At 45.0% G+C, this 15,838-nt stretch overlaps 1 protein-coding gene and 1 pseudogene across 1 annotated transcript in view; one reads left to right on the forward strand and one right to left on the reverse strand.

Annotated features, from left to right (window-relative positions):
- STARD8 (StAR related lipid transfer domain containing 8) overlaps positions 1-8,936 on the reverse strand; it is a 77,251-nt gene extending 68,315 nt beyond the window's left edge. The window contains exon 1 of the mRNA XM_036016968.1: positions 8,718-8,936. Coding sequence (XP_035872861.1) covers positions 8,718-8,765 — 48 coding nt within the window. The 5' untranslated portion in view covers positions 8,766-8,936. The remainder of the gene's footprint in view (positions 1-8,717) is intronic.
- On the forward strand, positions 2,125-3,585 carry LOC114505417 (annotated as a pseudogene).
- Positions 8,937-15,838: the final 6,902 nt, after the last annotated feature.

The raw sequence follows: 15,838 nt of genomic DNA on the forward strand, positions 1-15,838 counted from the left end.
TAAAGGCAAAGTAAGAATTTGTGTCTAAGACATCAGTCAGAGTCCATGCCTTGCTTCCTACTTCTCATCTCACCTCTCCAGTGCCCATCCCCATCTTTCCCACTCCCCAGAACAAACATTGTCCAATTTCAGGTGACTCTTGAGCAAATCACATTCATTTTTCTGAGATGGGCAACAGGGGAAGTGGGGCAAGCATTAGGAGTGAACTGAGATCAGGCAAGTTATAGAGGTCCCCATCCTCATCCCCAGACTGGGCCTACTTTCAAGGCTGTTCTGGCTGTGTTGCTACAGGAAGTACCCTGGACCCAAGTTTAGCCATCCCATGACCTTGCAGACCAGGTGGGATTGCCACACACTGGTGCTAGATAGACTACAGTTGTTGACTGATCAGACAATTTCTATTCTGACATCTTCTGAACTAAATCAGTCATACCCATCCACAGGGTACTTGGGTGGGGAGGTTGTGAGTGTGAAAAACTCTCATGCTATATCTGCTAGACAGAAAGCTCCATGGGTAGGGACCTATAACTATTTTGCTAAACATTATCCATCTGCCCAAGGCCTAACACAAGGATTGTCATTTAGTAGAGCTTGAATTCATATTGCTCAATTGAATGAAGGTATGAATTCCTGAAGCCTATTCTCAGCCTAAGGAAACCCCCCCTTTCATTCAAGATAAAAAAACAAGTAGACATATCAACAGGCTTTGCCATCATTATTTCATGCAACTCTCACTACAGCCTTACAAGGTATGAATTCTAATTTTCCCCAGTATACAAATAATAACAATGGTTAATGTTTGCTGATTGGGTGCCACATACTTTTCTAAGCCATTTATATATAGTGTAATAACTCATTTAAGCCCACTAACAGTTTTACAAGGTGAGTACTATTATTAGCTGCATTTTACAGAGAGGAAACTAAAGCTCAGAAGGTGACGTGATTTTCTCAAAGTCACACAGCTAGCGAATTGTGGCTCAAATAATAAAGGGCTGGATGACATGCCCCCTTACGCTAGAGGTTTTGGTCCTTTCCTGCACCAAGAATACCAAAGTTGACTTCCCACACACCAATTTCCAAGTCTGTCATTTTGGCCCCTTCATCTATCACCTTTCACTCCCAATGTCTACACCCAGAGCAACTCTCCTGGCTCCTTGCCTCCTCCCTCTCCTGTCTCCAACTTTACTCGTCCTTGAAGAAGTCTCCCTTATCTTTTCCTTTATGAATCATCCTTTCAGATTCCAATCCAAGTGCACGTCCACCATACGCCAGGCTTGTATATACAGCATTGCGCTTGTAACTCCACCAAGTCTTACCCACTGAGGAGAGGCAGCTTGCTCAGGTCCACTTAGCCTAGATGTGGCAGAGTTGGGCATTGTGTGCAGGTCAGTCTGACGCCATGTCCAGTGCTCTTTCTGCCACACCAAAATGCCTTCTCTTTGGAACGAGAAGACTCTTCTAAGAAAGCTTCCTAGATCACCCAAAAATGAACTCACATCTCTTTTACACCATCTATGCCAATGACCTATGCCTCACATATACAGAGCATATGTCAGCATCTGGATGATCTACAAGTAGTTACACACAGACAATCCACAGTGTGAATTTTTCACCTGTGTTGGAGCCAGTACCCACCACTCAACTGACACAAAATCTGACTAGTCTGTGAAAATGCAGAGAGGGGTCCTGGGGGTGAAACCTCCTTCTCTGGGGTATAGGGCTTTTTCTTGCCCTTTGCTAAGTGGTTTTTCCACAACCTGAAAGTCTATGTCATAACTCCTTTCTTTGGACCCAGTAATTGAGAGATGGCCATATGTACAAGTTTCAGATATACACACCTAAACTCAGGCTGATTAACAGACCTGTGGTAGTACCTTAAAATGAAACAAGCTATCTAAAGAGGTGGTGAGCCCCGTATTGTTGGAGGTGTGCAACAGTGCCTGGCCACCTACTTGGTAAAGAGGACATTGACATGGAATGTGGGAATGGCATCCAGAAGTACGTGAGGGTTTCTACTCATTCATGTGCTCTTCTGAATTCTATAATCCCTCCTGCCCCTCTCACAGCAAATACACACTGCATATGGCAAATGAGTCTTGCCTGGGATGACAAAGGTCTGGAAAAGTAGAGACATCCTGGGGACTAGGAGTGGAATTGCTGAATCACCAGCCATTGCCACATTCTCACCCTGTAACCTGCCATGCTGATTCTGAGCAAAGACTGGGAAGCTGTAAGCTGGCCTGGGGACAGAGAGGACCCAGGGTGTGAACAAGCACAAGTGAACACATGTGCATGCATGAGCACATGTATGTGCATGAAGATGAGCCTGCATAGGGGATGTAAAAGCACACCTCCATGTGAACAGGTGCCCAGGCAGCCACCTGAAAGTCCCATGCACACTGTAATAGCTCTTGAACAGGACAAGATGCTTCAGAATGTGTCCTTGGGTGAATACAGATGAGCCCTCATGCACATATGCACTCCTATGCGCAACTAAGTATGTGAGGACAGTTTTCCATACAGACTTCAAGGAGCAAACACGATGCAGAAGACTAGTGGCTACACAAAGAAAGGCCTGAAATGCAAAGGTGCTACTGAAGAACCTTCAGGAGGGTGCAGTTATTGAGGATGGGGCGACAGAAAGCAAGGTCCAACCCCCAAACATGTCTGCCTTTCCTCCAGGCTTCAGCATTTCAGAGATTAAGATCCAACAGTGGCAACACTTAATGTTCATGCAGTGGAAACAGCACCAGTGGAAGGAAAAGTTGGCAACTAAGAAAAAGATGAAAAAATAGGGAGAGGTTCTTGGTAATAAGGTTCCACCAAAGCCTCTGCCCAAGAACATTGGCAACCAGCGTGTGTGCGATGCAGCTACAGGGGAACCTAATGATGAAGAGGTTGTTGATGATGAAGCTACAGACGAATTTGCTTCATATTTCAACAAACTTCTCCCAAGATTCTCATTACAACATCAGATAGACCTCATGGGAGAATAGTACGACTGTGTACAGCTCTCCACAGTTATACCAAACTCACAAGTTTATTACAAAAAGAGAGCTGGCTCTAAAAAAAGTTATTCCACAGTGCATCTCAAGAGATTTCACAGATCTGATCATTACAGATGAAGATCATAAAACACCAGATAGATTAATTCTGAGTCACTTTCCAAATGGACCAACTGCTTATTTTAAAATGAGCAGTGTTCGTCTGTGTAAAGAAATTAAGAGGCAAAGGACCCCACTGAACACAAACCTGAAATAATCTGAATAATTTTACAACACAGCATGGTCATTCTGTTGGATGAATATTTGCATCTCTCTTTCCCCCATAATCCTCAGTTTATTGGAAGACAGGTTGCCACATTCCACAATCAACAGGATTATATCTTCTTTGGATTTCACAGGTACACATTCAATAGTGAAAGGAAAGTAGGAATTCAGGAACTTAGATGACATTTTACCTTAAAATTAAGATCTCTTCAGGAAAGAGAACCTTTGATTCTAAAGGTGAAGAATTTGAATGGGTCCATAAGCCTCAGGAAATGGATACAAGTAGAAGAAGATTCAGTTTATAAAGTACTGAAGGAGTAGTGCTGGCTTTTGCTGAACAGGCCAACTTGAATCTATAACAGAAAACTCTTCAAAATGGCACTTACTGATTTCATACATCTTCTTTGGTACCTGGAGAAATTACTAAGTGCCCTGAATTACCACTTACTGTTTCTGTAGGAAATACAAATAAAAGTCACTTTGGTAAAAGTTTAAAAAAAAAAAGTATGTGAGGACAATGACTTGGGAAAAGCTTGGAGTCCCTTGTTGGACCATGACTGGGTGGCTAACCTCTACAAGGCTTCCTAGTTTAATAGGGACATTACTGTCCATGATTTGCTTTGCTTCCCATAGAAGCCATGTGAGTAAATCAGACAGGGTTATTAGCACATACATGGATGTGTGCATGTGTGTGTGGCATGTGTCTAGATGACCTGCCTGGGATTGCTGTTAGATACTACCAGAGAAAGATTGTGTTGAGATTTTGCCCCAAAATAAGTGAGGAAATTATGAGCTATTACATAGACCATGTACGCATCCAGTTATGTCCTGGCCCCCTGTGTGAACTTGGGCACATCTCCTCCTCTCTTGTTTCCTCATCAGTAGTTTGGAGAGAGAAAAAAATGGAGGAACAGGTGGTTTCTATGGACCTTTCCATATCTGATATTGTGTGACTACCTATGTTATAAGAGGAAAAAGACTGAGGGACAGTGGGGAGTGTTGACCCTCTCAAAGTCATCTCGAGGTCATGGCTGAGGTGGCATTCCAGCCAGATTCTCCACCTCCCAGGCCAGTGTTCCCAAAGGACTGGTATGCCCACCTAACACAAGAGATTAACATAAGAAAGGATCCACATTCTGGGCAATTGCTATGTGCATAATACCATGTTAGGTGCTGGGAGGAGGCAAAAGGACACTGAAAAAACAGTCCTGTTTGTGCATGTGTGAAAGTGTGAGGCTGGGTGATGTACTCATATGTGTGTGTGGTTGTTCACAGAGACCACAGATACCCTCCCGGCCCACTGGCCTCCAGGGAAGACACACCAGACACGTATGGAACTATTTATACTTGGTTCATCTCACATCCAAGTATCTTGTCCCTTGGCTGCCCCTAAGCCCCAGGGCAGCTCAAAGCAGACTGAGGCCCTGGCCTGGCTTTTTGCCACCTTCCCAGTATCCCTGGCTTCTAAGGTGTCACCCTTCAGCTCCCAAATAGGTCGCTTCTGGTGTGGAGGCTGTGGCAGAAAAGCAGACATGACCTGAGACCTTAATCCCAGAGTTTCCAAATATGGAATAATCATTGTTCTTTGCTTTGGTGCCTCCAGTGTACAGAAAATCTGCTTCTAATAAGTCATGTGTGTTGACGACCTACTCCATGCCAATCACTTTAAAGACAACCTGCCTGAACCCTCATGGCATTTCTGTGAGGCAGGAACTGATTTTGCAGACAAGGAAGCTGAGGCTGAGAGAGGAGTTGCTCAAAGACACACAGCTAGTATGTGTATGTGCGCGTTGGGCAGGGCCAGGTGGAATTCAAACCAAAGTTTCTCTGTTTCCCAGCTCCTCGTGTCTCTCCAGCTGAGGGACAGCTCCATATGGTGTGGGGCTCAGTTTCCCTACCAGGACTCCAAGAAGGTTGAATGAGATGATCTGAAAGGGCCCTTTCAGCTCTGGCAGGCTCTGCCAGAGCCATGCCCATCCTTGCCATCAGCTGTCCCACATGCTCAGAGAGGGCAGGGGGCTCAGAGCAGCCCATGCCCTCAACTGGGTTTACAAGCCCAGAAGGGCTGCCTGTCTGATTGGGGCCTCAAAGCAATAGCACTGGAAATGGAAACATGAAACTGAAGTGTGTTTGTGGGTCTGGCAGGCTGCCTTCTCACCCTGAGATCTAACTGTGTGTTGTTTGGTGTCTGCCACAGCCCTGTGTGTATATGTGCCTGCATGTGTGCCTTTGCATTGGGTGCATGCTTCCGTATGTCTACACAAATTTGTGTATCTCCCTGGGTCCATTTGTGTCTGTATACTTGTGGATGAGAAGGCATGTATTTGTGTCTAAGTGTAACTACTTTTATATGCACATGCAGGCATATGTCTGTGAGTCTACATGCTTGTGGCTGTGCACTGTATGGGCATTTGCATGTGTTTGTGTGTGTATAAGCTTGAATGGCATGTCTATGCATATATATGTGTACTGAGAGTGTGCACAAACACATCTACATTCTGTGTTCGTGGACATGCACAGAAGTGAATATGCATGTGAGTAGTAGTGTCTAGGACCTGGGATAGAGAACCTTGGCCTTTCTTAGGGTTTTCCTACCCCAACAATTTCTAAGAGGTTGGCATGGGCTGATAGTGCTTGCTGGGAGTCTGAAAAGATTGGGGTAATTAGCATGAAGGGATTTAAATCCATGCCAAGCACTCAGAATGGTTGGCCAGGGTAGTGGACAGTGGTGCTAATCAGGCATCAGACCCCTCATGCACTGTCGCTTCCCCTTGCCTTGTCCTTATCATTACACCCATCTCTCATCTCCTCCCCACCATCACAGCCACCTTACTAGACTCTGCATCACCATGTGGTCCTCTACAATGTCCCCACCTGAGACTGCTGGAGTGCTTCTCTTAGAGGCATCCATTTAATTATATCTCTACTAAAATTCCCCTGTCCCCTAACACAACAGTCTCCAGACTTTGGAATTTCATGGATGAGGAAGACAATGTTTAAATAAATAAATAGGAGAAAAGTCAGAGGGTTGCAAACATTTTTATTTTTCTGAGGACAGACAATTAAAAAATGTCTCGCTCCTATTTCATAGAGGAAAGAGATCATTTGAACCCCACCACCATAAGGCGACAACAATCTCCAAATAGAGAATAGCCTTTTGAGTTGAATTAATTCAGCTTTCTGAAAACTGCACTACATTATCTTTACTTTTCTCTCATTTCCCCACAGATGAGTGAAAATCTCATTTGGGACCACAAACTCATACATCAATTGCAAGCCCTATGAGAGGCAGCCCCTGGTTCCCCCTTTCTAGTCCCCCCCCCTTCGAACCCTGCACTTGAGGTACAGGGCTCCCCAACTCACCGCTACTTGACTGCTTCCACACTCTTGCTCATGAATCTCCCTCTGCCAGGCATGTCTGGAATGCCCTTCCCCCCTTTTGGACTGACAGACTCTTCCTTTAAGCCTCAGTCTCAGCCCAAATGTGACCTCCTATGAAACTTTTCCAAGTCCCTCCAGCTGGAAGTGATCTTTCCTTCCAAGGGTCCCAGCCTTACTTTCATCCTCTCCTAGTCAGGCTAGCTGTTTGAAAGTCTTCTGACTGGGTTGAAATGTGCGAAGCCACACGGTGTCAAGAAGAGTATGAAATTAGGAGTTCAGACCCCTACTCTACCAGTCATACCTGAGGGACCTTGTAAACATTTCTCAATCACTCCCAATGCCCCTTCCCCATCTATAAAAGCAGGCAAACAATGGATTGTGGTGCAAATTACTACTACAGTGAATGCATTGGTGAGATGACTGGTTAGTCCTCACTGGGAGCATCATTCCTTCTACCCCTATTGCCATCAAAGGCTTTTGTTTTCTAAATGGGCATCTCCCAAATCCCTGAATGAGCCTGGAAGAGAGAAGAGGAGTGGCACTGACCCAATTCGCTCAGCTACTGCCCAGCCAGCAAACATTTGAGGGCTTGATTTCCACTCTGACTGGAGGTATCGTTAGCAGCAGCCCACAGAGCTTACTGCCTGAGAGCTGTCATCTGGCCTCTGAAGGACAGGTCACTGTAGCCTTGGGGCACCTGTGAGCTCATCCAATGACAGTGGGAGTGTAATCCCTTGAACCTTTTGATAAAATCACTTAGTAATCATATCCAGGCCCATAAAAAAATTGGTCATACACCTTTAGCTTAGAAATTTCATCTCTGGCCTCTGGGGATCAGTACAAACAAAAAAAGGACTCAAAAGGTGTTTATTGTAGTGTTATTTAAAACCATGATAAAGAAAAGGAAAAAAATCTGTGTTCAAACAATAGGGCAATGATTAACTAAATTGTAGTAAATTAACTCAGTAACATATTACACATCCATTAAAAATATGGCTTAAGGGAAATTTGAGCTAAATGAATTTCACATCAGAATAAAAATAATATAGGCATAATGAAGAATCACAGCTTTGAAAGATAAAGGAAGAACTGCAGATGAAAAACAAAGGACAGAAAGAAATACATTAAAATGTTAAAAATTATTTTCCTGAGTACTGAAAATAATGGATAGTAGTTTTTTTTCTTCTCTATTTCTTTATTCTCCAAGTTGTCTTAGTGCATAGATACAAGTGTTTTAATGAAAAGATCCTTTTAAAGAAATAGTGCCCCCAAATTTAAAAAAAGTGCCTATGTCTGGTACCTAGAGTATGCTAAATCAACATCAGTTCCTTGGTTCTTGAGAGCAGAAATCGTGCCCTATGCAGCCTTGTGGGTCCCGCTGTGCAGCTGTATCCCCTGTGTCTGAGGAGACAGCAGCAGTCACTAAATATTTCTTAACTGATGGACTATCTAGCATAGTGTCTGCATAGAGTGGGTGCTTAATAAATATCTGTCACTTTTCCTACCTCCTCTTTGAGGACAGAAGCTATGTTCCTTTACACCCTTGTGTAACTCCTATGGAGCCTAGTACAGAGTAGGTGCTTGCTATATGTTGATGGACATTAGTAATAATCATCATCATAATAGTTACCGCTACTGGTTTACATACTATATGCCAGTCATCATGTTACATACTTTACACAGATTATCTCTTACATTTGTAAGCATTGAAGATACAAATAATAACACCAACCTCTTCATACTATAAAGTTGGTGTCACTATTGTCTTCATTTTAAAAGCTGAGGAAACTGGGAGGCTCAAAGGGGTCAAGAATCTTGCCTTAGTGGCAAGGCCAGAGAAACAACCGGGGCAAGTTTTGTGAAAAAGACCCTACTCATTTTCATGGGAAAGCAGCAGAAAAGATCGCAGAGCAGGTTAAATGACAAAGGTGAGACTTGAACTCCAAGCCTTTCTTGTGCCAGGGTAGTCTCAGAAGCCCATCTGCCCTTCAGCCAGCATGCAGTGGTCCCCAGCTGCCTCCTTCCCCCCTGAGCAGTGGGGTGGGCTGGGTCTGAGCAGCCACTTACCTTCACTTTCCTGAAGCAAGCCCAGAAAACGTCCAGCAGAGGAGGCATGGTGGGGTGCGGGGAGCTGGCAGAGCCAGGCAGAACTCTGCTGAGCACAGGCCTCTCCCTCTCTGGGGACTCCGCTACAGGGGACCAGGGGCTCAGCTAGAGCTAGTGTTAGCCCTGCGCTCCATCAGCCAGCACTGCATGGAGAGGGGAGAAGCAGAGAGCAACGGCTGTCCTGAGCTCAGCTCGCCTCCACTCCAGGCGCCTCCCGGAGGGCTGGCCGAGGGAGGGAAGAAGGGAAGGAGGGAGGGAGAGAGGAGGCTAGCTAAGGAGGAGGGACCAGGAGGCGGGTCACTGATTCAAACTCGGCACCGTTAATCAGTTGGCTGGGACCGGACAGCAATACCAATTGAAATTCCCTGAACATTACAGTTTCCAAACCTGGAGTGTCCAGCCCGCCTGCCTGATTGCCTCCTGCCCAATGACATACCAGCTCACCCTGGGGGCCTCTGGGTACAACCAGGACCACACAGGGGCTGTGGATAAAGTGTCAAGGAAAAGAACCCAGAGAAGAGAGCCCTCCACCCAGGCAGGCCCCAGGCAGGTATGAAAGCAGTCTGGTGCATGAGGAAAAGCTGCAGCCTTAGGAAACCTCAGACTGAAAGCTCTGGACCCTGGGTTACAGGGTCATTCTCCAACCGTGCTTTAAAGTCAGGAATCGTGACTCACTCTGGCACCTTTAGGAGTCCTCTTCCTTTCCCGGCCTCAGTTTTCCTGGCTGTATAATGGGAGGCAAGGTCACAAGTCTGTAGGTCTCAAGTCTATTATGTGATTCCTGTTTGAGGTTAAGGACAGGATAAGTCTGGAAAAATCTCCATTCTGGCCAACAACCACAGCCCTGCTCAGAACTCCTGTGTTGCCCTGGGAGCCCACAGGAAGTCAGGTAATGCCCCAGTGAGAATTTAAGTCCCCAAAGGCATTTCCTCCATCCCCCTGACTCAGAGCATTGTGGTTCTCTCCCAGCTCAGATGGCCTGGGTGTGTGTCCTTCCCTGAACATCTTCTGAGGACATGATGTCCCTCCTTTAATCATTCCCATGCTCAGACTCCTCCAGATACAGAAACTTAGCGTTGTATCTGAACCTGATCGCTGTGGATGCACTGAAGTCCATTCTTTCAGTGGAAAGAGTTAGCATTAAGCAGTTCTAGAGACTTTTTGGGCCGGAAGCCACTGAGAAGCAGTGACTCCTCCTCTCCCAAGCCTCAACAGGCAGGGTGCCATGGCTGGCAGCCAGAAGGCTCCCAGGGACTCCATGGCAAAAAGCCAGGCTTGGATCTCTGGGGGCACATGTCATCACAAGGCCCAGAATAACTTATTCCCCGGGGCCTCACTTCCTTTACAGAGACCTGAGATGGTCAGGCAAAGGGCCAAATGCTGGGACCCTAGACAGTCCTAAGCCTGGTTTGACCAAGCCTATGCTCATCTTTGAGGACTTTGCTCCTTAATGGCATGGTCCAGAGATTTATCCCGAGAGTTCTTTAAGGATCCCTCTGCTACTCTCTGGCCCTCAGTTTTCCCATTTGTATCCTGGGGAGGTTGTGATAGCTGATTTCTCCCGTTTTCTCTAGCCCACTCTGTTGCACCCTGTCAGGATGATAGCCAGAGGCAAGATTGGCTCCTTCCCACCCACCTCCAACTGCACACCAATTTATAAGAGAAAGCCACCGCATGTGGCAGGGGAGTGATACAAAGACCCAGAGCAGAACAGTGTCCCTTACTTTGAACACGTGCCCTCTGCCCACACAGGTAGATTAACCATAGCACCTACCTCGTTTGGAGGTTCAAATTGAATGAATTAAAGCATTTAGTATGGTGCCCAGCATAAAGTAGTCTCAATAACTGTTATTTGTTATTGTTGAAGACGTTGAGGCTTTGGGACCTGACAGACTTAGATTTGAATGTTGCTTCTGTTGACCTTGTAGTCATGTGCCCTTGGGAAAGCCACTTCACTTCTTGAAGCCTGTTTCTTCACTGTGAACTGTGAGCTCAGTGGCTACGTAAGGGAACTACTGCTGAGTCAATGAGATGACACGTTCACACTTGCCATGCTTGGCACATAGCTAGTGTTTAGGTGCTTAGTTCCCTCTGCTCCCTCTTCCCGTCCTGGGTGCTCCCCACCTTCCCTGCAGGAAGAGCATTGATTTGGCATCATCTACACCTGAGTTCAAATCCAAGCCCAGATACTTCTGGGCTGTGTGACCGCCTTAGGCAAGACTCTTTTGTCTCTGGCACCACCCTCAGTTTCCCTGGCTACAATGTGAGGATGAAGATAAAGATCCCTACTCACCTGCCAGGCTTGTCATTAAGGAAGAAGGGACATGAAGAACCTGACACATAGTGGCTTCTTTTGAGTGAACACAAATTCTCCCTCCTCACTTTCTTCCTTCTATCCCCCACACTCTGTGGGGGCTCGGAATGCGAGGAGGGCCTCCCTTGCCTCATAACCACTTTCTCTGCTGGCAGGGCTGGGGGAGGGTCTGGGGAGTTGGGGGTCGGGGACATGGAGAGTGTACCAATTAGGGCAGGTGGAACCAGAAGGGCCTGGGGACCTGTGCGCAGACAGGCAGGGAGACTATCACATGAACCTTCAATGGACCAACTGCTTTATTTCCTCAGACAGGAGCTGGCACTGCCTGACATGGCATGTCTTCTCTAAGGTCCGAGTCACAGCCTAGGCCAAGGAACCTAGGTGAAGGAGGGGAGAAGCCTAGCATGGCTATGACCTGTAAGCTAGGAAGAATGGCCCCCTTCCCAAGGGCATTGTGTCCATCCCTCTGTCACACATGGAACAGATTCCATTTGGGACCATTGGAGGGACAAGGCTATACAGAGCGAGACAGCAAGTCAGAGACCTATAGAACAGCAGTTCTCAAATATTTTGCTCTCAGGACCCTTTTACACTATTAAAATTTGTTAAAGACCAAAGAGTTGTTATGAATGTGGGTTATATCTATGGATATTTATCATATTATATACTAAGATGGAGACATTTAAAGGGTATTCATTCATTTCTTCATTTATTTAAAAACATGTTAACATAAATGACATATTTTACAGCATATTTTAATATATTTTATACAGAATAACAATATTTTCTATAACAAAAATAAATTTACTGAGGAGAGTAGCATCGTTTTACCTTTTTTTTTTTTTTGCAATTCTCTTTAATGTCTGGCTTAATAAAAGCTGAATTCCAATAGCTGCTTCTGCACTCAGTCTGTTGTGATATGCTATTTGGATTGAAGTACTATATGAAGAAAGTCCTGCCTCCTACAAGTATGCAGGTTGAAAGGGGTGTAAGAGAATCCTAAGGACTATGGGCCGAACTTTGAGAACCACTGTATTATTACGGGATCTTAATGAACCCTCACTAGTGAAGCCTGGAACAGATGAGCTTGAAGAGCCTTGCAGAACATCCAGTTTGAAACCCCTCATTGTACAAAAAGGAAATGTAAGGACAGGGATTGCCCACTTTGAGAGAGCAAGTCAAAGGCAGAGCTCAGACTTGGACCCAGGTCTCCTGCTTCCTGGGAAAGTTCTTTTCCCACCACCTTTTGAATAAATACAGCTTTGAAATTCCAAGGGTAGTACAGTGGAGAGTGCTCTTGTCTGGGTTATAGAGAGGTTTGGGTTCTGGTACCAGATCTGTTATTGATGCAGCAATAAGAGCTTTTCAGAGTATTTAAAGATGACAACATAGATCAAGAGCATAGCAAAGACTGTAAAGTAGTGAGCTCCCTGTCACTAGGTGTATACAGGGGAAACGTTGGCCTTTTACTTGTTCATGTTCATTCATTCATTCATTCATTCATTCACTGAATAGACTTGACTGATCACAACTCTGGGCTTGACCCTGAGGATGCAGGCCTAGCTAACCTGCCATGTTTCTGTGAGTCTCAGAAGCCCAACAGAGGTGATTATAAATGGTCCTTGTAACAAACTATAGGGTTCCTATGGCAAGGCCTGAGCAGTCACTTTTCTAGGTTGAACAAGGAACATGATAAGAAGAAAGGGGTAGAAGAATGATTCTACATTTATTTTATTAAAAAATCAAATCAATTTATGTATGTATTGATTATCCTCTACCTTTCACTCAACAATTTCCAGTCATTCATTCAACAAATATTTATTTGACAACTACTATACAGCAGGCAATATGCTGGGTACCTGGTTTCAAAAAAGCTATCAATGATTTCAGATGAGAATAATACATCTCACTGCATCAGAAAACCACCTGTCTCATTTCCTCTTCTCTACCTGTTCATTTTATGCCCATTTTGGTGAATGCCATGGACCCAGCAAATCCTCCACCATTGCATTTATTGGGCAGGGAGGGGTGGGAGGTAATAGTGGAGAATCAGAAAAGTAAATCTAAACAGAACTTGGCACTTGTATTTCTTTTTTTTTTTCCTTTTCTTTGGGTAACATTGGTTAATAATATCATATAAGTTTCAAGTGTACATTATTATTCAGTATCTATATAAACTATAGCATCATCACTGTCAAAAGTCTATTTCCACCCCTCACTATACATTTGACCCCATTTACCCACTTTGCTCTCCCTCACTCCTTCCCCTCTTGTAACCACCAATCTGTTGTCTGTCACCTTTTTAAAATAGATTTTCTTGGTCTCCAAGTATCTGCCAATCTTTCAATCAACTAATTCCACTATACCAGAGGGAGAGAGTTTCTTAGCAGTCCATGGGAGGGCAGGGTCAGGCTGAAAGGCACAAGTGTACATTTTCATTTCCAATGATTCCTGCAGAGAATAGAAACATAGAAGTACTCCAATGAGACAAACATTTGTGTAACAATCTCCTAACAGCAAATTACTCTCCTAGAGAGGAATAATGTATTATACACAGCTCCTTCGGGGAAGAAATTTTCTCTCAAGGGAACATGTGTTTCCAGCGCACATGTATTTTCAATGCGAAGCCACTCACATAAACATCTAGCACTTTCGGTCAATCGGGCACAAGAGCTTATGTCCAGGCCTTTTACTTGTTCATGTTCATTCATTCATCCATTCATTCATTCACTGAATAGACTTGACTGACCACAACTCTGGGCTTGACCCTAAGGATGCAGAGATGATGATTGATAGCTGAGCACTTTATGTATACTTGCTCTGTTCTAAACACTCTCAAAGATTTATCTCATTTAGTTTTTACCATAACCCTGTAATATGCAGAAATTACTCTTCTAATTTCCATTTTATAGATGAAGAAACCGAGTCCCAAATGGGTTGAAAATCTTGCCCAAAGTGACACAGCTAGTAAGTAGAAGGGCTGAAATCAAGCAAAACTCACCTGACTCCAGAGCCCAAACTTTTACTCATTACCATCTGTTCAGATATGGCCCCTGCGTTGGTAGGGGGCTGGCTCATGCTCCACAAGAGAGTTAAGCCAAGTAGATAAAGAACTCTGATCCAAGACAGCACAAGAAGTGGAAGTTGAGAAACAAAGAAAAGTGTTATCAGAGGCTAAACTAAAGTCAGCTCAAAGGGTAAGAAAGTTTGAAAGGAGGCATTCTGGTTGAAGAATGGGCAGGATTTGGGGGAAATAATGGGATGATTATTTCAAACAGATAAGACAGCCTAAGTAAAGGCGTAAAAGCAAGAATTCAGAAATTACATGTGACAAAGTTCATTCAGGTGTTCTGCAGTATAAGGTGCACAGAGTTGTTAGACTGAGCAAAGATAAGTACAGGGCACTCAGTTCAATTTGAAATTCGGATACACAATGAGTAATTTTTTAGTATGAATATGTCTGAAATTCAAATTTAGCTGGCATCCTGTATTTTATACAGCAACCCTATGGGTGCATAAATGAGATGCTAGAATGAGAAAAGGTAGACTAGAACCAGATCATGGCAGGTTACATAGTTGCCAAGTGACCTTGAAAACATACCTCTCTGAGCGTTAGTGTCTCCCATCTGTAATGTGGGGCACTGAACTAGACCACTGGCTGTACATCTGTATTTAAAATATGTAGATTGCCAGGCTGCTCCTGAATCAGAACCTTAAAGGGTAGGTTCTGATTCTCTGGTGATTCTGATCACCAGAGAATAGTTGGTGAATAGCTGGGTTTGGAAACCAATGGGCCGGATGGCTGTAAAAGTCCTTTTTGCTCCCATGTTCCTTATGGCCAATCCAAAAATTGATAATGCTGGAAAGGCAAGATATACCTTTATATTCCCTTGATTTCTCTAAGCCCCTTCTGTTCACTGGTTTTTCTCACCAGAGAGGCCCAACACAAAAGACTTTGGAATTCCCCTTTCATTCCTCTCCCAGAGACAGAGAAGACTACCATGTGAAATGCCACACTATGGGGAGTTCTGTAAAATACCCCTTACCTTGGCAGGAATTTCTTCCTGCCCAAAGGAGGGGCCCATAGATGGCTGGGAGATGAAATGGAGCCAGGGTTTCTGTGTGGCACAGGACCATCAAAGCAAGCAGCCAGACACTGAGGCAGGTCTGAATGAGATCTCCAGAAAAGACATTAGATGTCCCTTAGAGAAATGAAATTCCTGCTGTTGGAAAGTCTGCTCTCCCAGTCACCAGGGTCTAGATGGGAAACACAGATTTCCCAGTGTGGGGCCACATTGCCTCTGCCTACAAGTAGGTCAGCTCAGTACCTCCTAAATCCTGTGGCCTCTACCCCAGCCAGCCTGGGAGGTAAAGGAGCATGAGATCCCCAAGAACCAAGCTCAGCTATGTTTACTAGCCAGGCCTAGCAGCCTCCAGCTTGGGCCAACCCACTCCAATTCTCCTGAGAAGTCTTGAGCTCCATTGTTAAGTGTGGGGGCCCATCAGGGCCACAGCTGACTTGATGGAGCCTCACAGGAAGTGGTGGTAACCAAGGCTGAATCCCATGAGCATCTGATTATCAGCAGGATTATCAGCCATTATCGGGCGAGCACATGAGCAATTTTCTGCATCAAGTGGTAGCTCCAAATGCCTCTGAAGAAGGGCTGGTGTCTTGGCTCTCACGGGTCAGATAGAGCTTGGCAGGGCTAAGCGCAGGCTGGGAACGCTGGCCAGCAAGGGAGGAGAGGGAAAGAAATGACACGTCAGA

This window comes from Phyllostomus discolor, chromosome X (assembly GCF_004126475.2).
Source record: "Phyllostomus discolor isolate MPI-MPIP mPhyDis1 chromosome X, mPhyDis1.pri.v3, whole genome shotgun sequence".
NCBI classification, from domain to species: domain Eukaryota; kingdom Metazoa; phylum Chordata; class Mammalia; order Chiroptera; family Phyllostomidae; genus Phyllostomus; species Phyllostomus discolor.